The sequence below is a fragment of the Epinephelus fuscoguttatus genome, linkage group LG15 (genome assembly GCF_011397635.1).
Source record: "Epinephelus fuscoguttatus linkage group LG15, E.fuscoguttatus.final_Chr_v1".
Taxonomy (NCBI): domain Eukaryota; kingdom Metazoa; phylum Chordata; class Actinopteri; order Perciformes; family Serranidae; genus Epinephelus; species Epinephelus fuscoguttatus.
The window spans coordinates 37,283,532-37,308,189 of NC_064766.1; the positions used below are offsets into that span (position 1 = coordinate 37,283,532).

The 24,658-nt window shown below is 42.1% G+C and overlaps 1 protein-coding gene across 2 annotated transcripts in view; it reads left to right on the forward strand.

Moving 5' to 3' along the window:
- The first annotated feature begins 206 nt into the window (after positions 1 to 206).
- agap3 (ArfGAP with GTPase domain, ankyrin repeat and PH domain 3) overlaps positions 207 to 24,658 on the forward strand; it is a 163,847-nt gene continuing 139,395 nt past the window's right edge. For both annotated transcript variants that reach the window (XM_049598919.1, XM_049598921.1), the window contains exon 1: positions 207 to 1,065. In XM_049598919.1, coding sequence (XP_049454876.1) covers positions 696 to 1,065 — 370 coding nt within the window. In that variant the 5' untranslated portion in view covers positions 207 to 695. The remainder of the gene's footprint in view (positions 1,066 to 24,658) is intronic.

Consider the following 24,658-nt stretch of genomic DNA (forward strand, 5'->3'; position numbering starts at 1 on the left):
AAGAACTACTAATAACAAATGTAATTGCAGTATCTACTCGTGTATCTTGCAGCAGCCAATTTTTGTGGTTGCATAACTGTCAGGTAGGTTATTATAATGATGTGCACGTTGCGATTTTCTCCCCCTCCACCAAATCCAATCACACCCTCCCCCATCTCAAGTACAATTACGTGTTGGGTGACGTTTCAGCATGCGGAGGAGGGCGCTGGGCAGGGACCACTTGGACCAAAGAGGACTAAACGCTATTTCATTTCAGCGCAGAAACAACGCATTGAAGGCATTGGACCAGGGCGCCGTGCTGAAGCCTAGCCCATTGTCTCCTCCAAACAGAGCAACTAAGGAAAACGGCTTTGACCAGAACAGCGGTGTAGCCCGTAAAGGAGTGTCCAAGTGGTAGGCATTGCGGGTTTGTAAGGCACAGAGAGAAAGAAAAGGGCCGTGGACAGATCTGGCCAATAACGGAAAATGAATCACAGTCAAGTTTTAATAATATGAACACGAGCCGCGTTTTGTTGCATTTGGCGACCAACTATTGATGCTTCTGCGCCGATCGTTTTCCACACCATCAATTCGCGCGGACTTCTTTTGTTCGCATCGCTTCAACCCCAAATTCTAGTCTGCATATTTGTGTTGCCGCTGCAAAGGAAGACTTAGTCGCTCCAAAACAAACAAACAAAACAAGAAAAGACAACAAGATGAATTTCCAGTCGAGCGTCCCAGTGTCCGGTATCTCGCAGCAGTCTCAGCCAGCCATGCCCACTCCAGGCACGGTCCCGGCGCCAGTTCCCGTCCCAGTGCCCCAGTCCATCCCGTCCCAGTTCGGATCCGGATCGTCTGCAAGCTCAGGGGCTGGCCAGTTCGGTTCGGGGACTGTTTCGGGCCAGGCTGCCCAACCCGGCTCAGCGGGCTCGCAGTTTGTTTTGTCCAACTCAGCGGCCATCAGGGCAGAGATCCATCGGTTCGAGTCTGTCCACCCCAACATTTACGCAATCTACGACCTGATCGAGCGCATCGATGACCTGGCCCTGCAGAACCAGATCCGAGAGCATGTAATCTCCATTGAAGGTGAGTAGGGGAGGGGGAGTCACACTGGGTTTGCTCTGTCGTTTGGTGCTTCTCATTCATTGAGAGTTGGGGGTTAGGGGTCTGTTCAGAGGGGGGTCTCCTTTTCCTTCCTTTTATGTCCACATTGTCATGGGCGCATAGCACAATGTCAACAATCACACTTTGAGGTTGGAGGCTGGGGGCGTAGCCGACCTCATAGCCCAGCTCAAGGAGTGAACTGCCCCTATGCACTGCAGTGTTAATAATAAAATGTTGTCTGCCTGTGTGATTGTAATGAGCTGTCAGGAATTGTTTCTGATGTGTAATGACATCTGCTGAAGGGCACACTGTTTTCACATCCCATGCACCACAGTCTGACCTCCCCTGAGCGTCTGAGATTTTGAACCCAACCAATGTTCAGTCACATGTTGCACGAAACTAGTGACTGCCCCGAACAATGCAGACACACACAGAGTAGTTCCACAGGGTGCAGGAGAAAGGAAATGATGTACCACCAGAGATGGCATGATAGACATCATTGGGTTTGTTATAAAGCCACTCAGCGGGTATATTCTCCGCCACACTGGAAATCAAGTCCAAATGTTATTACCTGAACAGGGGGAAGGATGACAGTGACTGTAAACCAGCCACAGCAGCTTGTTAAATCCATGATGCTGTCAAGATGTGAACGCCTTAAATTATGGTGGCGGTTTCCTGTGCGTTTCTCACTGCTACTCACCCACCCATGTATCCAATCGATGGCTGTGTGATAACAGCAGGCAGTGTACTGTCCATCAAAGTCAGCTGTCATAGGTCTGGAGGAGTGTTACAGCAACTGTCTGACTTGTTTGCACCATTGGATCCAATACCATCTTTAGTAGCGTTATCTCGATTCAGATACAACATGTTTGGTCAGACGCAAGGAATCAAGTTGCAGTTTATCTTGAAAGCAGCAACATGTGTGGTTGTTTAATTATGCTTCTAGAATTTGAGAAAGAATAGGGAGGATCAGTGAAATCAGCTTGACTAGTTTGTTTTTGGCTGAAATTCTGAGTTGACAGCGAAAGAGTGAGATAATAAATGTAAGCTAATATCTCCAATCATGTGAAGCATTTCATCATTTTAACAAAAACATAGCAATGGTTATTATGTTAGCATTCAGTATACCAGTGGTAGAGTTTAATGGGAAATGTTATTGAATGCTTAAAGGTTTGTAGCTGTTTGTGAATACTGTCGAAAGTGAAATCTAAACCCAGCTTGGCGTTTCGCCTCAATATATTCGCTTTATTCCCCCATAGCTTCATCCTGAATGCTAGTGGCCCTCAGTCTGGCACCTGGTGGCCACCTTCATATTAGTCCTGACCCCAGCTGCTGCGTGCTGTGCCCCAGGAACGTCCCAACCAAAGCAAAATATGGAGAAAATACAGGCAGAGGCCAAAGTCTATACTGTATGAGCCTATACATTGCTATGTTTGTGAGAATCCTGCATACTATACCTTTAATGCAACTCAAAGGAAAATATTGACATGATGGCCTTAATGTAGATTGGTAGAATATCTCAAGGTTTTCAACAGACCAAGGACTGTCAGATAAGCTAGACAATATTTACTTGCGAACTCTGAATATGCTAAACATACTTCAGGATATTCTATTTTACCTTTCAGTTCAGACAGGGATAGATTCTGTATGTTTTGTGTTGGTTTTGCCGATTGTTCGAGATATACTAAGCCCTATTTTCCTGTATGTGTAGACTCAATGGAAGTAACCCCTCTCAGTCATCACCTCCGCCCCATGAGAAGTGTTTGGCGGTGTATTCTTCTGCAGAGACGCTGCCTTCTGCCTGTATTTTCTTCTTATTTTCTGTTTATGGGTGCCCCCACAGCGCCCAGGTAAGGTTGGGTCTTGATATAAAGGTAGCAACCAGGTGTCAGACCATAAACAGCAGGCATTCAAGAGACACAGCGCTGACAAAAACACACATAAAGCTCGGTGAAATGCCAACCAAGACTGAATCTGGAGTTGGCTTTTACTTTCACTTTTGCTGGCGAGCATGTTTGCGATCAGTAACTGCAAAAATCCTGCATAGTATACCTCTAGATAATAATTTTGAGTTCTGATATGACCTTGGTTACATCCCTCAACATAATCGTCACCACCATAAAATGGTGTGGAATCAAAGTTTCATGCAGTGTCCAAAGGTCAAGGACAGATCCGAGTCATCCTCATGTAAAAATAAGCAATCAACTGGTGGGCCTGCGGCGTTCAGTCTTTGAGTAGAGGATGGTTTTCCCTTTTTCCAATGCAGGATTGTTGCATTTTTTTCCTCAATGAAGGCACGTCTTTATTCTCCATCCTGATAGGACAACACTAGAGCCTTTTATGAGTTATCTCTTAGATGTGCCTCTTAAAAACAGAAAGGTTATTGCTTGCATTATTCACAAATCTGTTTTGATACCAATGTTTCTCCTTAGAGTGAACACTCAAGGAAACCTCCACATTTAGCTTCCAGTGTTAGGTGTCATAAATGTAAAAAGCCTTCCTGGAGTCATTTTGCGGTGTTGATTGACTTTTATCGTGCATTCATTTTCGTTCAAGCTGTTGTGTCGACTTCAGTTACTGATTTTTCTTTTCCCAGAATGCCTTTTAACAGCCCTCTAAAGACAGTGTGTTAGCATTTAAATATATACCACCAGCTAGCCAACAAGTTCATGAATATTGGGTCACGTCTGAAGGCCACTGTACCTTTTCAGTGTTCTCAACGCACGCCATATAGACTGTGTTACCGTCTACTGCACCTCCTGTCGATGGCAGAAACTGTTCTCATCCTTCTCAGTTTCTCCCTGTGTGATTGTGGAACATTAGCAAAGAGATTAGAAAGAAGCCCTTGCTTTCTGATTCTGAAGCACTGCATGCTAAACCTGATGCTTATTGTTGATGTTTGAGATTAGAAGTCTCTCAGTAGGATGGCACATCGTCTGTATTCGTGTGGGTATCCTTGGGAATAAAAACAAAACTATGATAGTTGTGGCATTGTGTCCACACCTGCAGGCTTATACAAAATGTTAAACTGGGGAATGTTTAACCCCAAAGCAAAAATCCATGGCTGAACAACAAAACAGGCGCAGAAATGCAAAGTATACTCCCTGCAACAGTTTACTTACGAGTCTGTTTAGTACATTGTCAACCTGCTTGGGGTAACATTGACATTATGTGTATGAAGGATGGTGCTGAATTGATATTTTTAAGCATACAGTGTATGTCAGGAGGCATAACAGATTTTGGTGTTGTCCCCCCAAAAATAAACACCAAAAACATTGCATTAGCTTTGATGTACATTCTGGTGCTTTTTCATTCTGTTAAATGAGATGCAGTTGCCTTAATGACTGTAACTTCAAGAGGCTTTGAAGAGCCGCAACAGGAGACATTGGCCGACTTGTCTTCACCTGCACTGTGGAACTGCAGAGCTGTTCCTCTTCAATCTTGCATCATTGCAGAGTCTGTTGCTAAGGAACCAGTGGCTCATGCATTTAGCTGAGAATGCTGAAGAAAGAGTGAATATGAATTACAGCTCTTACAAAATGAATTCCCATTGTTACTAAGGTTTTCCTTTTGTTTAGTTGATTAATAAGACCTTTATATGACGATGACACACAGTGCAGGTTTTTGTGTGTATTAATTTTTATTTGTCTCACATTGCTCCCTCTGCAGTGATTGATATTTAGGGTGTCGCTTGGTTTCTGTGCAAATCCATATTACAATTCCAAATATCATTTTTGTCCTTTTATCTTTTTTAAAACAATGTTTGTGAACACAGGACTGAAGCTGGCCTAAATTTGACAGGCATGTAACTGATGATAAGCTGTGAGGATGACCAGGGCAGGGAATGTGCAAGCAAAATGGCAGTGCAGAAATATAGAGGAGAACTAAGTGGTTGGCAAGTGGATTCACTGCTAAAGTCTCGAAGATGTTTCGCTACTAATCCAAGATGCTTGGAAAAGTGTGGCTGGGTAATCTGTTTCAGGGCGGCCGGGTACAGTGCACACAGCGCACTACAGAAGTCATTATATACTGCACAGAGGTCCAGAAATCAACCAGTATGCCAGTACTCGTGCACTATTACCTGGCCCTAGGTTTACATGTCAGTTTGTGGTAATTTAATGAAGCTCTTCCCAAACAAATATAAAGTGAATTGCCAAAAGCAACAGACACACAGTGAACCTTGGACTTTTGGGGCACTTGCCCACTTTTCCTGGTTGGAAATCACAGTCACAAAACCCCTTTGATCTATGACATTAAAGGGATACTTTGCTGATTTTCAACCAGCTCTGCATTATAACAATGATGGCAGTATGTGTAAATGAACTTGGGTAATCTTACCAGTGCCCAGATCTCCCAGCTCATCTGACGCTTTAGGGCTGTTGTTGCTCAAACTACAGATTGTATTTCCGCATTTTCGTATGCCTGACACCAGGGACACAGAGTATAGAAGCGGATTGAGACCAAACTCAAATATAAATCAAAAATCTGTCACTGCACTGCCTATTTCTCCTAGAATGTGTTTTCAGACATATTTTAGTGTACTGTTTAACTGTAATTCGAGATCAGTTGGTACCAGCCGCCATATTGTTTGCTGTGGAAAAACAGCCAAGCTCATGTTACATCACGCACCAACAGCCAAGCTCATGTTACATCACGCACCAGCGGCAGCCTTTATTGGTATCTAGCTGCGCAATGCATTCTGGTCATTGCAGGTTTTCTACCTGTTGAGCAAAAGCGAATGCCTCAGCCTTTTTTTCTGCTCATTTAGCACCAATTTCAAAGTATTTGTGCCTTTCCGCTGCGTAGACTGCACAGTTTTATGACTAGACCATCTTCCCAGCAGTGAAATACTTCTCTAATGACCCAAAACCTTCATTGACATAATGCTAAAATGACTCTAAAATCCCCAGGATTAGACGGTGGGGCTGCCAGAGTGGGAACCCGGTGCTTTAACAATCAGGCTAAACTGAAAAGAGCAATTTCCTGGACAACAATTTGGCCTAATCCATAAAATGTTTTCGATGGCTGTGTCAGCTAAACTGTGTCTTTAGTGTGGGAACAAGTATAGCACTAGGCTCGATCTCTGTGTAAACACCCAGTTCATAGACACTCTTTGTAACTGTGTCCCGTGATGGAAGTTATTCAGCAGTTTTTGGAGCTTGTCGGACACACTGACCAGCAGATTGACTTAGACTAACTGCAGGATGCTGCTAGAAATAATAGAGCAAATACTTGAATGTAGTGACCACAGTGCAACTCAGGACAGAATCAACCGCAACTGGAATCATTAATTTTAAAGTTAAAGTTTGTTGAGGAAAGGGGTCTAATGAGTGACATTCCACCTTTTTCATTAAAAGCCCAATCTTTTAATTCTCCTGATACTGCCCTGTTAATCATTACAATTAAACTGGCCAGTCTTCTTGCCAGTGGCCATCTTTCAGCCTCACCGTGAAGTGACATTGATGCTGCTGCAGAAAGTTTGTTGCAGACCAAAGTTTTTTAGCTGTCAGCCAAGAGTATCCAGCGGAGGATTGCACCACAGCAGTGATCAGCTGATATCAGGTTAAACTCCATCCAGCTTGCTGTTGTCAGAGGGAGAGAAAAAGGGCATAAATAAATAAGAGAAGCTTTACATGTACATCACCACTGTTGCACAACACATAGGCCCTACTGTGTATGACTGGACAAAACGGTTTCTGGCAGTTTGTCAAGTTGTACTTCAACCTTAAAGCTTGCCCTTAACAGTCCCCTTAGTACGCCAGAGTTCGTTCAGATAGCCAAGCTAATGAATACCCAACAGTCATCTGGCAAGACATTGGATACCATGTCCTTGCTGCATAATTAATTGTTTGAAATAGCAGATAGGTCCATTATTCAGAGGAACAAACTAATATTATTTGTAAATGTGTTTTTACTGACTCAAAACTAGATTAGGTCTTGAACCTTGAACTATAGTTGGAGCAGGGATGTGGTCAGGGATTTGATCGGGGGAGTAAATTTGTGAGCATTTGTAAGTGGAATAAAATCCAGATCACTGATACATGCAGGCAGCTGCAGAGATGGTATCTGTGCTGTGATTCCAGTTATATTTTTAGATATTCATTTCAATGTGGAGGAGTGTTCCATTAACAAGACTATGTCCTGGGAATAGTTTTCTTTGTGCCTGTTTGAAATGGGAGTTCTGATTGCCACTCTAATTTATATTCCTATCAGACTTGCATAATGTTACGTAGTTTTCTGAGGACATTTTGAAGGTAATTGAAAAGAGATGTGAATGTATGCAGGTATATGAAGCACATACAAACTGGGGCAAGAACAGTACATCTGTGATGGATACATGTTTCATTCTTGTTTTTAAGCCTCACCAGCAGGTTATGATTTCTGACCTGTGTGTATTTTGTGGAGATTTCCTTTGGCCAGGTCTTGAGATGTTACGTTACTGTAATGTTATCTTGCATCTTGAGCAATACCCGTGTTTCGGAAAACTGCAAAAGCTCACGCTGACTTCCATGTTTCCAACTGACAGTCCAATGTCAGAGCAAGGGCAGTCACCCGAATCCACTGCTACTCAAGAGGGGTGCTTGGGATTTCAAGAAAGGACTAATAAGCCTGCACAATGGGACATTGTGCGCTCAGATAGCAATAGGGACGACGCAGAGAGATACAAAAAGCACACAGACTGAAGCCTCACAGCTCTCTGTAGGCATTGTGTGGCACCTAAGCAGCTCCCTGGTACACACTGCATCTCTCTTGTAGTCAATTGCCAAGGAGAGTGAAGCAGAGAGCTCATCTGCTAATCACAAGCAGAGAATGATGATAATGCATCTTTCCATTGCTGCTGAAGCAAGATTTATTTCCTCCTGACCAGTGAGATGTAAAACACTGAATTGAGCCGATCTTAATTAACACTGTCATTGACCACATGCTGCCATGATGTAGCAGACATTATGCGTAATGCAGCTTTTGTAGTTTAATTCAAGGATCATGATGGGAAATATAACCCTGATTAATAATAATTTACTAAACATAAACTACAGGCGGGGTTTACATGGTTTTCCAGTCAGTTGTAACAGTTTAAAGGTTGTGATGTGCGTGTGGTTGTGGTGTTTGAATTCGATTTGGGCTTACAGTTGTCACTGTGGGCCATCTGTGTCAGGGAAATGCCGCTGCTACTTCTGCCAAGTGAGGTCTTTACAATGTGCTCATTATATTTCAAAAGCGTATCTGTGAATATGGATTAGAAACTGTTATAGAGTTAGAAATGTCAGTCAATACCACCAGCTGTGTCGCTTACACGGTATGTCAATGTAAATTGCTGCTAATGTGGAATGCTGGTGTTTATAGAGTAGCTCAGTAAGTATTTACTAGTTGTAGACCTTGTGCCTAAATAAAGTCTCACGTAAATACATCTGTGAAGTGTGGCATAGGTCCAACCATGGGCCTGTTTTTTGTTACTCGTTTTTCAATGTCGCAATGAAAGCAAAGGTTACACAGTGAGATTGGTATCTCCAGAAATTTGTAGACAGTAATTATTTTCCCTTTACACCGAGGTTTTTATCTCTAACACAGCACATTAAATAAAGACTCTTTTGTGCCACAACTACAAGACTTACACATTTGTATTACAAATACGCTTGAGCAAACTTATCAAGTTTGTTAAAACCTGTTGATCATCTATTGTATTGACATTCATGAGGAATAGTTAGCCATCCTGCAGCCCGTCATCACCCAAAGAACAGCAATCTAGGTCGTCTGTGCAAGCAGCTTTATATGATCCAACACACTGTAAGGCAGCGACCTCTAATGGCTGTAGAAATCGTAATGGGAGCAAAGAGGAAGTCAGGTGACATAGTATAAAGAGCAACAAAGTCTGCAGAGGGAGGTGGTCGGGTCAAACACACAGGACTTTCAGCCAGGAGACAGCTGTTTGTGTCCCGAGTGAAATCAAAAGTGAACATAACAGTTTCCCTTCTTAAGCCAAACCATGACCTTTTTTTCTATACCTAACCAAGTAGTTTTCTTTTCTAAAGCTAACCACACCGTTTTGGTGAGTGTTTCATAACGTTAACCTCTTATTTAAAACTGTAGCCATTGGTATGTGCGCTAATGGTCATGTACGCCATTTTGGGATGGTCATATTTGTTGTTTCGGGAGTCACTGGCAGACTACCCATGCTGTTGTTTAAGTATAGTGGCAGCTTGGGAAATACGGTTCCTTGCTTTCTTCTTAGTGCAGTTTGGACAAGAGCAGGGAGGTGATTAGCCTAGCTTAGCATGAAGACTTGAACAGGAGGTAACAGCTAGCCTGCACACAAACAGAAAGGTGAAACAACACAAGTGGGGTGTGACATCAAGATTCCAGGAAGTGGAATTGGATTTTACACATCTGTTTGTGTTCGGGTCAAATAAACAAAGCATCTGTTAATTAGTGAGATTTAGTGGTGACAGTAGGTGTAATTTTGAACTTTGGACAAAGCCAGGCTAGCAGTTTGCCCCTGCTTCCAGTCTTTATGCTAAGCTAAGCTAGCATGAAACCATCCACACCGAGAATGATAACTATAACAAAAGCTATAACAAAAATGATGTGAGCATCCACACTGATAATGTTCTGAGGTTAGAACAATTTTTTAAAACGATATATATTTATATCGTTTTTGGTTTGGACAGCCCTTAATTCTTGACAAGATAATGACTTTCCAAAAATGTTTAACTGTTCCCTTAAATAAATGATAAAATTGCAATTCTGGCAATCATTTTTTGTCCCTTGATGATAGTTAGAGACTATAGTGTAAGAAATACAATACAGGAATTGAACTTCTTAGACCGATGGACCTCAGTAGGATGTTGTAAATAACACCCAAAAAATTCAAAATTCACTTCAGTTGCATGTGTGTTGGAGAAGTGAACGATCTTATATCTGCAGTCGGAAAGAGCCCCTTCGCTGTATCTCATGTCTCAGAGGTCTGCAACACCACTGTCAGGCTCTCAGTTGAGCCTTTTTGATGTGATGCAACACGCATTAATCCCAACACCTAAAATGTGCAGTGTCAACTCGCCCAAGTGGGCACTGATAAAAGTATAAGCCTCCTTTTGATTTCCCGTTCACTTGAAGACATTGTCAGATCCTCTGAAGCATCTGTTGCAACTGAAGCACCTCGTTGTTGAGCATGGCAAGTGTCAGGTTTCAGCCCTGTTTAATCCTTGAGAGTCAGTGTTGAAGAAACACTTCACATCACGTTTACGTCACAGGTTTATTCTCGGGAGTGCAGTAGTAACAGACTTCACCCCTAACAGATGCACAGCAGATAGCAGGGTGTGCACATGCCTCACTGTCAAAAGACTCCCTGCTTTGTGCTAAGCCTGTAAAGTTCCTCTCATGTGCAGCCTCACAACGCGCCTTCCGTCCCCACTGAAATGGATTTTTACACAGCACCCGACTCTTGACCGTGGGTCAGCAGAGATGAGCTGAACTGGTGAGCTGTAAACAGAGCCCCGATCTGAAGGCCTGGGAGGTCTGCGGGGTCAGAGTGCCATTTCTGCATCAGCCCTGCTGTCCTCTCTCTGCTGCAGCACCATAGCATTGGCTTATTGAATGTGACGCTATCCTCCACAACAGAATGTCCTCCATTGTGCTATTGAACAAAGGCTCTCTCTCTCCCATTGATGGACAGCTAATTTTTTTCTTGTGTTCTGAATGTGGAGGGGCGGGGGTGAGCTGGTCAGGGTATTTTTTTTAAAAAAAGGAAAATTTAGAGTATCCTAATCTCTTATGAACAGAAAGTAGAAGATTGTTTTTTTCTCTGTCGTACTCTGACATTGTTAATGGGTAGCCTGGAGCTGTTCTGATCTAATGTTTTATTGAAGGTAAGAGCCATTGAATTTCTGAGCTCATTTTGAATCCCAGAGTTTTCAATGCAGAATAAGAGCTAAGTGTTTGTACCAGCCATACATGAATCTGTGGCTGTTCAGCATTTAGCAGCTTTGTTAGATTTAGATGAAGAACAAACATGACAGTGTCTGGGGACATAAGGTGATGTAATAATATAGTTGATATTCTTGTTCTGCTGCAGGGATATTGTGAAGTTACAACCAGCATTACCAACTGAGGGGATGCAACTTTTACAATTAAATTAATGATGGTGAACTGCAGGATATGTGATATACAGTCAGTCAGCAGTAGCATGGGCGCCACCACCGTAGTCTTTTCATACCATGTAAGTATAACTGAACCAATCAGTTTTCAGTTTAAGTCATCATAAGTCATTGTAGTAGTATGTTCATTTTACGTAACCGCTTATCCTGTTAGGGGTCGCGGGGTGCTGGAGCCTATCGCAAGTGACACTGGGCGAGAGGCAGGGTTGACCTTGGAAAGGTCACCAGACTATCACAGGGCTGACACACAGAGACAGACAACCATTCACACCTATGGACAATTTAGAGTCACCAATTAACCTGCATGTCTTTGGATTATGGGAGGAAACTGGAGTACGTGGAGAAACCCACATTGACATGGGGAGAACATGCAAATGCTGCACAGAAGGGATCCCCTACCCTGAGGTTGGAACGCCCCACCCTGGATTCAAACTGGGAACCCCTCTTGCTGTGAGGCAGCAGTGCTTATTATTAGTAGTGTTGTCAAAAATATTGATTTATAGATACATATTGAGCCTTATTGTTTGAAATGGTTTCAATACCCCAGTACTGATACTCTCAGTACTACATTCTAGTTCTGTCTTCTCTCGATGGCGACTTGGCACCACACTGTTGCAGTGCTCCTGTAGCCCCGCCCCCTCTCACTCACTCACAGCACTGTCTTCATCTCATTCGCCCTGGTTGTATTAAGTTTTTACGACACGTTTTTGTTTTGTTTTTTAGAGGCTTTTGAATGTGTGTATTACAGCAAGAATATTATTTTCATTAAAGTAAAAAAGTTGTAATTATTGTTATTGGGGGGAAAATCGATGCAGCATAGTATCGCGATATTTTTGTGTGGTAATATCGTATCGTCACACAGTTCCAAGTATCAATTTTGTTATTTTTTAAATTATTAATATTATAAATACAAATTAAACTTTAGGTGGCCTAATAGAATAATATAATCAATTGTTTTTTTCCGGTCCATGAGATACATTTTGCTGCTGCGATGAACAGACGGAAACTTAACCTTAGATAAAACAGATGTTGACAAAGATTTCTTATGGGAACATAATTTACAGTTATGGAAAGGTAATAACTCACAATATATTTAACTGCAATACTCAGCATATCACAGCATATTGAAAATAAGATAAGATAGGATAAGATACACCTTTTTTGATCCCACAATTGCAAAATTCCAATAAAAATGGCAATAATATCGTATCGTGACTTAGGTATCGCGATAACATCGCATCGTATTGTATCATATGGTATTGTATCCCACCCCTGTTTTCTACAACTAACCCAGAAAGGAAAAGGCATTGTTGTTTTGTTTTAGCCTTGTTTTATTTTTTATCTTTTGATAAAAATTTTAATATCAAATATCAATATCAAATTTTCCTCGTTGTATCAAAAATGTTATTTAATATTGATAATTTTTAAGGTATTTAATGGAAGTTCCAGTACTGTGGCAACACTAATTACCAGAGATGGGACCAAGTCACACATGTGCAAGTCTCAAGTAAGTCCCAAGTCTTTTTTTTTTGGGCAAGTCAAGTCAAGTCACAGGTTATGTCACGTCAAGTCAAGTCAAGTCCTGTAATAGGTCAAGTCAAGTCCAAGTCAAGTCACAGGTTATGTCACGTCAAGTCAAGTCAAGTCAAGTCCTGTAATAGGTCAAGTCAAGTCCAAGTCAAGTCACAGGTTATGTCACGTCAAGTCAAGTCCTGTAATAGGGCAAGTCAAGTCCAAGTCAAGTCACCTTATTATTGTAATTTTACCTGCAGAATCTGATCTTAATAAAGTGAAAAAACAAGATATAAGTAACTGTCAGTAAACATTGACTTCATCGCTGCAATGTTTACTTTGCAGGGACGACCCCCATGCGCACGCGCGTGCACACACACACACACACACACACACACACACACACTAACCAAGGCAGCAGCCAAAATCACCCATTTAGCTCATTTAACCCTGTGTTGCTCGTTCATAAAACGTCCAGCTGGTCTTGTGATGAACCGGTCGGAATGTTCGCTCACGTTTTCTGGGGTTAATGTTAGCAAATAAATTAAAAAACAAGTCCCACCAAACCGACCGATCGTATCAAGCTAACATTAGCTAAATACCGACTAACCAGATAATATTAGCTAATTGACAAGCACTTACTGGGCAGAATGGCTCCTCAAATGACGAACAAAGTTTGAAGTTGTCGTCTGGCTGTCCAAGATGTTTATGCCGCATGTCTTGCACTGTGCTGTTCGTCTTTTGCCGTAATAATGGTAATTCCGAAAGCCGAAGACGATGACTCTCGGTACCCCTCCTGCTGACATGTTGATGCCTATCTGATATAAGAGGGCCTGTTTCTCCAATAAACACGTAAGGTACGTAGGGAGGGCATGACTGATTGACAGGGTAGTGATCCAATCATGACAACGCCATTCTCAGCCTGCGCTCCTACCGGGTAATCAACATTATTTTTTTAAATTAATTTATTAATTTTATATTCAAACCGAAAACATGATGTGAATAACACTCAAGTCATTCAAGTCATCGTGTCTCAAATCAAGTCAAGTCCCGAGTCTTTAACGTCCAAGTCCGAGTCAAGTCTCAAGTCTTTTATTTTTTGTCAAGTCAAGTCACAAGTCATCAAAACAGCGACTCGAGTCGACTCGAGTCCAGGTCACAATGACTCGAGTCCCTATCTCTGATAATTACTATTACTAAATATAAAGAATTTGTATTTTTTAACCATTCTATTGTGATGATTTGCTGCTTTTCTTTCTCTTAAGCGATAATAAGTGTTGGTCAGACAAAACAAGCAATTAGAAGATTACCTTAGGCTGTAGGAAATTGTGATGAGCATTTTCACTTGTTTCTGACAGTTTATAGATCAACAATTAGGGCTGCGTCTAAAGATTTTCATTATCGATTCATCTGCAGCCCAAGGTGCAGCTGATCAATACGGAGAAAATGAAATATCATGTTTTTGACCAAAGACCTTGATATCAATATTATGATGATATTTTAGGGTTGACTATTGGTGCTATTAGAAAATATTTACACAACAAGATTTCCGATAAATAATCATCATTAATGTGGATATGATGACTGAGTGGGTGAAGGTGAATAATAGAACATCTCGAACAGTCTGTTAAGTTCAGAGGATTATATCACTCCATCGTAATGCAGCCTTTAAAACCAGGAAAAGACAACACCCACAGTATTATGATATCCAAAATCTAAGACGAGTCTCATACCATGATATCAATATAATATTGATGTATTGCCCGGCCCTAGCCCAAGGTGATGTCTCCAAATATCTTGTTTTGTCATTCCTAAACCCAAATATATTCAGGATACTATCTACTACTATCTGTTAAATCTTGAAATTTAGGAAGCAGGAACCAGCAAATATTTTGCGTTTTTGCTGAAAAAATGACTAGAATAATTATTCAGTTATGAAAATACTTGCAAATTGCTGCAGCTCTACAAACAATTAATTAATGAATGCAGAAACTAAGTGGCAGATAAATGGATAATAATAATAATCATTAGTTGCAGCCCGACATCTAAGGTTGTACTGTTTTGTGATTTTTATAATTCCCTGTATTAACATTTTCTTGTTTTGTCCCTCACGGCTGAGACAGTGGTCAATTAAATTTGCCATAGGCTCCTGTTTTTTTTTTCCTTTCAATTTGTGCAGCATCCATATCCTATGGTGGAAGTGCTCATGTTTCCTGCCAGTGGGGTAGGGCTGGAAGCAGATGGCTGCTGACAGAGGAAGGGGTTTGGAAAGCAGTGACTGAGCAACAGATGGAAAGGCGCATATGCCTCCAAGTCCCCTCAGCCTGCCAGCAGTCCCGTGACTAACTGTGGGAAGATTCTGGTCTCATCCAGGTTGGGGATGGATAGAGGATCATGGTGAAGAATGAAGTGTCCTTAGAATAGAAATGGTTATGAGACCAGTTTGTCTCTGGAAATTCAGCTGTGGGAGGGATTCAGATCTCTTTTAATTGGGGATGAGTGGAGAATTGTGTCTAAGAGTCAACCTGGACTACAGCAGCTTTTCTTTTTCATAAAAGCAAGCAGTGATCTTGTTTTAGTTATCCAGATATTTAGAAAAAGAAGCCCTTTGAAGAGAAATCTCATGCAGGGACTTTTCTGGCCCTCGGGGAGCACATTTTCTTCACTGAAGAGGAAAATGCCGGATACAGGAAGTGTGGCCTGCAGAATATGACAGCACACACTATGCTAGCTTCAGATTTAGTGCTAGAGCACAGTTACTCCAGCTTTTGAGGAGCATAGTCATTGAGAACACACGGACTATTTAAAGGTTTCAGGGCTGTGGAAACTCAATGTAATTTCCTTAACAGCTCAGGGACATGTCACCGTTTTTCTGCGTCAGTCAGTCTTCAAGGATGTGCCTCCAGTTTGTTTGTTTTCACATGAGGTTGGTGGAGTTATTCAAAAAAGTCGGTGCTCTGTTGTGTGAATAAATCCTGTTGAGCAGCAGGTTGAGTGTTGTTCCTTATCTGGCAGTATTGCTACCACCTCAGTCTAAGTGAGTGTAGAAAACCCCCCTTAAGAGTCAAATCTTTTTTAAACATGACATATAAACTGGTTTTTGTGAGGATAAAATCAGCTCTATTATACTTATCTCCTGCTTTAGCCACCCCAAGGGTAGAATCGTGTGGCGTGTTTGTAGTTAAGTCTCAGTGTGTGTATGCAGCAGTTTGACATTTTGCTCTCACACTTGGCTGCAAATAGAATATCCTTACTGTATGTATCTTATCACTTCTTCTCCGTTTACTTCCACTGAACTGAGAGTAGTGTAAGAATCAGCACCACTTTTCTGAGGTTAGCCCTCTTGTCAGTGCAGCTTGTTTAACATGTGCCAGCTGAGCGTTATCACCCAGGTCCTACATTCCTTTTGTGGATGTCATTGTTTTGATGGTGTTGTGGCATGTCCTCTGGCCTTGCGCTCGCTGTCTTCAAAGGACTCGCTCAGGCAACATGCCAGGTGCTTGTTTTCCAGTTTATTTTGTTGCTGATTGTGGGAAAACACATGCCATGTAGTAACCGTCAGAAGAAAGAATGCTGCAGTGGACAGTTGGTTTTGATAAACTATCTGCATCTGTCAGTCAGCTTGGGATATTTTGGTGACTCGTTTTGTGAGTCGTAACTAAACTCCGAGGAGGGGTTTGTAGTGAAGTTTTATTCTGTGGGAATCACTTTGAGAGGAAGTGTAATGTGACCCCCGTTTACTGTTTATATCCCCATTTCCTGCTTTCCCCCCGACTTGAATAACCTAAAGTTGTTCCACTGCTGAATCCCCACTGGCCGTGACCCAGGACTCATGTCATGTGGTGGGGTATGTGAACTGCATGTACAACAGCCTCTCTAGGAACACAAGCATGGTTCCCATTCTGGACCCGACATCTGAGCACAGGACATCGGCTCCAAGCTGTAAAGACTTCCTGTGGCACAGGATTCCTGGCTGAATGTCGTCCACTCTTTTCAGTTTGTATTTGTTTCTCTCGTGAGATTCAGAGAGCCTTAATGTTTATGTTTGAATGGGCCCTACAGTCAGTGGTGCATAGACCAGATGCTGCCCATAGCTGATGACTGCATTATTTATGAGACAGTACTTTTAAACTGTGGAACATTTTAGAGTTTGAAAACATTTTGTTTCCATTTTGCAAGCAAGTGTTAACTTATAGTGAGCAGAAATCATAGCGCTAATGTATTATACCAGACGTGTCAAACTCATTTTAGTTAATGGGCCTTATTCAGCTGTATTTGATCTGAAGTGGGCCGGAGCAGTAAAACCAGTACATTTTAAAAAAATTTATCTATCTAATAACAGATGATGAACAGCCTGAGATATTTTAAGAAAAAAGTGCAGTTCCAACAGTGTCTCAGTTTTTCCACATTCAGTAAATCTACGACTCGCTGTCACTACATCTTCCCATACATTTCCACTCTTTGGCAGTAATGCTGGCATCACCACACCGAATTTAAGTGGAAGCGGTTGAAGAAGCAGGTTGAGTCATCCGCACCTCTCAACTTTTGAGGTTAGAAATGTAAGTCTGATACAGACTCTTTTGTGCTGAAGCTTCTGTTTGACAATCTTTTGCGCAATATTCAATTTCTTTTTTTTTGAGATATTTTTTGGGGCATTTTAGCCGTTATTTGATAGGACAGACAAGTGTGAAAGGGGGATAGAGAGAGAGAGAGAGAGAGGGAGTGACATGCAGCAAAGGGCCACAGGCTGGAGTCGAATCCGGGCCGCTGCGGCAACAGCCTTGTACATGGGGCACCTGCTCAACCACTAAGCCACCGACGCCCCCAATATTCCATATCTTTAAATATGACCACTATAAGTATCTGTTGTTTTTTCAGAGAACTGTATTCTGGTTTGGGTGGAAAAGCCTCTTAAGCAGCATTTTATATTAAGTAGGATACTCATTTAACTTACCCCTGAAAGCTGCATCTCTTAGCCTTCACGACTGCTTCAATATGAGGTGTGCAAACTCATCTAGTGGACCGCATTGGACCCTTTGGTGGGCTGGTTCTGGATCTCAGGCCCTATGTTTGAAACCCCTGTATTATACGCTTGTGGTTTTAGGGGTTTATCATTGCACACTGAGCTTTCATTTTCCAACTTTTCCAGAGGCTAAATGGTTAATATCTTTGTGTGTGTAGGTAGGTTTAATATACTTCATTGCTGCAGTATTTGTGTACCAATACCATGATCGGAAACGCCTGCAAAACTGCAGAAAAAGCTGGATCGGGTATCGGCGAGTATATGTGGGTTTATGTGTATCATGTAATTTATCAAGAAACTTTAAATTAATGAGGTCGTCAGTGTCGCATACAACATCAAAATACACTTCTATGGATGTGGTCATTGTTTCGTCGACATTGTATCTAAGCCTTCCAACGAGTGCTCCTTTGCTCGGCTGAATGTTTCGGTTATTTGTGCTCAGACTGGAACAACAGTAGCTGGCATGCCCAGCTGTTGATTCAGAGGAGGAGCCACTGGCTGGATACGACTGACACTGGCATGACGTCAGAGTGCAACAGGTGCCGTGTACACGTGTGGTCTGTTTACAAGAAAATGTCCTCTGCGTGGGAGAATTACACTGTCTTGAAAAATGATCAGCGGCTGACAGTTTGTAAGACATGTTCATTGCAGAGGCTCTTTTTCCAGCTGTGACGGGAAAAACAGCTGCACGATTAGCGCCAGCAACTCAGTGTTTGGAGACCACTGCTATGACACCTACAAGTACCTGGAGGTGGCTCATGCATGTTCTTGCTGAAATATTAAAGCAATGTGCATACAGCATATCCTTTAATAATTTATATCCTTTCTTATAATAATTTAATTCCATTTTGGATATTGGTGAAATGATCTCCTCTGTTTCTGAGTACTGGCACAAATGAGCAAATATCTATGTGCTCCTTGCACTAGCACGGACAGTGAGTTCTGCTCTGCTTCTCACATATTGATTAAAGGACTGAATAACTATAAAACAGTTATTTTTTTATGACTGAGATGTTTCTGTTTCCATGGCATAAAAAGGGGAATAAATAACAAAAAGAACAAAACTATCAGATGAATTTTTATATGAAGTATTGGCCCAGAATTTTATAATCAGTGCATCCCTTTAAAAAAGAGCGTTGGGAGAGCTGCCCTGTGTGTAAAGTAAAAAGAGTGGAGCCTCTGGCAGCAAGACAGCTCATTTATCTCAGGGTTCAGCCAAAATGATTGCAGGCCACAAAATGCCAGGACACGAGAGGCTAACATCAAACACAAGACGGCCAAAGTGAATATATTCTGCAGAAGTCATTCATAAGAGTCATGTTTTAAATACCCTGCCAGATAGGAGCGATGTTACTATGGAGATTTGGAAGAAAAAGCTACCAGAATGCAACAGTGTTTGCCGAGCACCATTTGTTCCTTTTTTTTTTTTTTTAAATGCAGTGTCTCTGATATGAGACAGTGCTGTAAACGGAGCTGCTGTGTCGTCCTCTGTGTGAATGGACACTCCGCAGTGCACATTTGATATAAGCCGTTCTTGCTCACGGCTGTGTCACTGCAGCTTCTCGACAGCTCGGGTTTGGATGACGAGATTTCCCTCATTGAGGAGTCTGGCGTGAAAAGTGCACTGTTCAGCAGCCTGACGGCGTTCTCAGAAGATGAGCTCTGCCTCGATTTTGTGTTCGCATACTGGAACGAACTGCTGGCCTCAAATGAAATACTGTACCGCTAAAAAGGAGGAATTATGACACTTGTGTTGCCACACACTACATCTCAGGCCCCGTTGTGCTCTTGGGCCCATTCTGTTGTGAAATTGGACCAACTGGTGTCTAGAGAGGCACCCTGCTGCTGTGTTAAAGAATAGTGAGCCATTTGTATCCATTTTGCAAGACATTGACAGAACATTTATTTCATCAGTAAAACTGGTTTCTGAGAGGAATCGTGCTGTTGACTTGCTTTGTGTTATTTGTCCAGTTGCGAGTAGTTGGACAAAAATATGCTAAAGGTGAGGTCTAAGTCGCATTACTAATGTTTGTGTAGGGCCTCTCTGAAAATATTCACACTACTAAATTATGGCTTTTCAAACATTTGGCTTCAAGAGACCTCCCGCTCCAAAAAGGTATCTTTTGTTGTGTCAGAATCTGGCATGAAATCTGGCTTTGGCTTCAAAAGAATTGGCGGCGAATGTAGGCCCAAGCTAATTCAAAGCTACATTTTGTCTGTTTACACAATAAAACAATTCTTCCTGTGGTCTCTTCATGCCAATAGGGCTTTTAGCAAATAGGACCCCACGTTTAGTGGGCTGGCGAGTGAGAGTTTGGGCACGATTAGTGGTCCTCTCTCAAAACAAATCCTTTGGCCACGCTCACCCTCATGGATTGTCAGATGTCACGTTTTGACTGAAATCTCAGTTTGCATCGTCAGGACAAACGTTTAGCATCAGCAGCCCAGTGGGCCTGTCCTCGTGTCAGTTATGTGTCTTCCAGGCAGAGAAGTGGAGAAGTGCATTGTTGTACTGCTGCAGTGAGAGAGCTCTGGTGATGCATCTCCGTCGGTGGCTGAGTGTAGTGCAGATCTGGTGGTGGATGGGTAGGCAGTGGCATGTGTTATGTAACACAAGTAGGTGGCTGGAGTAGCTCTGAGTGAGTGTGTGTTTGTAGTGTGCATGTGGTACTCTCTAGATGTGTGAATTTCCCCACACACAGGCCTTTGCCCCTGACCTGGATGGGTGTGCGTTGAGCGCAGTGCCCCGAGGAGATGGACGTAATAGGAGTTTTGGTTTGTGGGGGTGTTGGGACAAGGTATTGGAGCAGTGTCATGTTGTGACAGAAGGTCAGGAATTGGGGTTGTGGGGGTGAGTTTGCAGTCTGCGAAGCCTCTTAACACTGCTTGTCTGGCAGAATCAATCTATACCATTTTCTAGGATTATAACCTCCTGTTTTTTTACTCCTGCCTCTCAATATCTCTACAGCCTCTGTGCAGATAATTGCGCCGTATTGCACTGACTGCTGGCCCAGACCCCTTTTGTTTGCAGCTGGTCCAGGACTAGACATCCTTATTTCTGACAAAGAAAGGATCGGATCTCATCAGATAGAGTCCCCAGAGGGCGGGTCGACCCGAGGTTATCTGAGCCTGAGCTACTGGTGTGGTATATTTGGACAGATGGGATAATTCACCACAGTATTTGTTCTCTAAAACATCTACACAGGGCTGTTCGCAGCAGTGCACTTTGTGCAATCACACGTGAGAGAAATTTAACCTTTCAGTCACCCTTGAACATGAATTCATTCACTTTATGTATCCATTAAGTCAGTGGATCGCATCCCAGCATGCACAGGGTGGAAAAATGCATAGAAAGGGAGCCTGTCTTTCATTGGACAGCCACACACTGCAGGCAAACACACTCACACTGACTACAAGTTATTTCCTTTCAGCCTGATTTGCATGTTCTCCTGACTCTGAATTGGAGCTTACATGATTAGTTGAATAATTTAATAATCAGTAAACAGAAGATTAATTGGCGGCAACTATTTTGAGAACTGTTTAATTGCGTTTTCATGCAGAAATGCTAAACAGTCTCTAACTTAAGTCAGAATTTCTGACTTCCGACTTCCAAGAGTTCCAGGTGCACGACGCCAAATGTAAACAAAAAAACATGGCTGACTGTGACAAACTGATGTTTCTCTGGCAAGTGTACACACAATTAAATTCTCAGCAGCGCAGGCTCCTTGCATATGTAAACCAAACACAGGAGGAGAAACGATGCATGAGGAAACAGATGCAGTCATACATTTTATTTACGGCTTTTCCCGAATAACTTTTGTGCAGAGAAGACAGACGGCATATTTTGAAACCAGTTTACATGCAGGACAAGATTTACTCTCACTAAACACAGGCAGACTTACTTTACGTTGTCTTTTTGTTGGTGGTATACCACTAACAATGTTTGCTTCCATTCAGGGGTGTAAATATAGACAGTGAGACAGTGTGGTTGCACAGGGGTCCGTGAGGTGGGGGGCCCATACAGAGAGCAGGCCCTTCAACAGTGTGTTGGGGGGAGAATGGGCCCCTTATGTGTAGTCCCTTTTACACTGCCAGATTTTCTGCGAATGTTGGGCCGTTTTGCCGGCAAGTTGCGAGCGTTTAGACACACAGAGCCGGATTGGCGAGTTGATCCGAGGTGCCCAATTTTCCGCCTCGTAGGGTAGACATATTGGCAGAACCCTTTTAGTTTAAACAGACTGAGGCGGCCTTCCGCAACGGGAGGAGCTGTTGAAGACTTGTGGGAGGAGCTGTTGATGACGCTGCACGTGAGAGCCACTGGCGGTGGATAAACAGGAAACAGCTGATAGCAGGAATTAGCGAGCAGCTAGTAGCAAGAGGGAAACACAAACAGACACTGTAAAGATGAGCAACTGGGGAGACAAGGAATTGCGCGCCCTCCTTGCCCTCGCAAATGAAGAGGCCATTAACCGTCAGATGACGGGGACGGTGAAGGACGGGTTGATTTACGAGAGAATCGGTGAAGGACTGACCAGCCGCGGCTTCCCTCCCACGTCACTGTTTACGTCACACGCTGAGCTACACGTTGTGTTACTTGCTCACGCCCCCCATTGCCCCGAAAAAGGCACATTCTGTATAAACAAAAGTAGGTAGGCGGCATTTTGCTGCACTCCCCGATTTTGTTTTTATACTGCCAATGCTGAAAAAAGACTGATTGGGCTTTCCTGCAGATTTGCACAATTCTTATCTAAAAAGGGCTAGTGATTGCCACCTTGCAAAATATGCCAGTGTTCAAAGGCGAACTCTCATTAAATTAAAAGCAGCGGCATTTGCTATATATGCCCTGGAAAGAGCCAAACCCATCTCTGTCATGTTTATTTTTCTTTTTTTGTAAAATAGTCAGAAACATCTATAACAAAATTATATGCTTATTCTAACTATAAGTCACCTATTGAAAATATTATTTTCCTTGTTATTTTTTGTTATATAGAGATATGCAGTGATGATTGCCGGGTGATATGTATGTTGATGTTATCCAATGTCACGTCTGATCATAAGACGAGATGATAGGTGGATGATAGCGTGCACTGGGGCCCATCATAACTACCTAACGCCAGGCAGCTGCTTTTCCATGAGGTTGGGATAGATGGATTTGTTCTGAGTTTGTTCCGTTGTACTTTTTATATTTATTTTTATATTTTATTTTATTTAACCTTTATTTAACCAGGAAGTGCAACAAATACAACATATGATACAAAAATCCACACTATAACAACAACTATTCAAACATAGTGGCCCCTCTAGAAAAACAAGCACATTCTTTATGATGTCCTTGAATTCATTGATGGATATAAGTATTTCTAATTTTAGATCTTTTTTGAGATCGTTCCATGTCCAAGGAACAGTAGGAAGTAGGAAGTTAGGAAGTCTACTAGGAAGATGGAATTTTTTGCTTCTTAAATGTGAGTATTTGCTGCTTTTTTGTTACAAATGAAGCTAAATGAATTATCTTTGGGTTTTGAACTGGGTGTTTGGATAAAACAAATAATTAAAAGGTGCTATCTTTGGCTTTAGAGATTATAATGGACATTTTATAGACAAATATTAATTCAGAAAGTAGTCAGCAGATTAAATGAACTATTGTTTGAAGGCCACATCCAGCAGCTTCCAACACCTCATGTGTATCAGTTTTACTTTTATTCCACAGCTTGTTGCTTTAATTTTCTGTTACATGTGCTTTGTTGCTCACAGTGTCTCAAAACACATCTTGACTGCAGGAGGAACTGAGCAAGCTATTATATGATGCACAGTGTGAATTAACTGGTATGCTGATGAGTCATTGAAAATTCTTCTGGTTGCATATGACCCGTGCTGAGCAATGCAACACCTCTGCCTGCACTGACTCAAGGACGGGGATAGCTACTGCAAAGCCAAACATGGTGTGGTTTTTGATGACTATGAGTTATTGGACATAGAGTCCGACCAAGAAGAAGCTCTACACACATTATTTTTCCCCCAACATGGAAGCACTTAGGTTTGTTTGGTTGTTTCTACGGAGCCTTACTTGAATATCCTGAATAATTTGTTCTCTTGTGTCCATCTGGAGAAAATAACACCCACTCTAACCAACATTTTTGTTGGATCCCTTTGCTTATGAAGAGCTCTTTGGAGGAGATTTCAAATGTTTTATGTTCAGGATGTTACGAAATGTTACAAATGTTTTATATTTACCCAAAATGAATTATATTCTGCAAGTGGAGAAGTGAGGTTTACTTTTTACAGTGTGATTTTTTTAGAATAAAGGTTGCATTTAACTTTTGCTAAGTGAGTCTGTCAGACCTGGATGGACAGAATATTTCTAAGTTACAAACAAGAGTATGTCAAAACCTATGGCTGGGTCGTGTATGAAACGGTAAGGGGCTTTTAATTTGAAACAGGATGTGGCGGTATTCACAGCTGTTGTGGTCCAGCCCAAAAATTCATGTAAATAGACTTTAAAAAGAAGAACAGCACATTTATATACACTCTTACAGCAGAGGGAACCTGCTCTCTCTGGAGCTGTACCCACTAATCAGTTGACACAACCCTCCCCTCTTCTGCTCTGGTTGCTGATGCATGTCCCTGTGTGACCCGGGGAGGCTGCACAGCCATCGGGCACTATCAGAGCCAAGTTCTGCCGATAACATTAGTTTGTAACACAACCTATGGGTGCAGATTAAACAGCCAAACTGATTCATTTGTCTGTCATACAGTTGATGAGGTGATCCTCTTTTTCCCCCAATCCAAAACTGCCATTTTGACCATGGCTGGCTAGTTGGCTAACGCTAGCAACGTGCTTTCCCATGAAGCAGTAAGTTGTCAAATTTTACTCAAGTAGCAGCTGGCTACT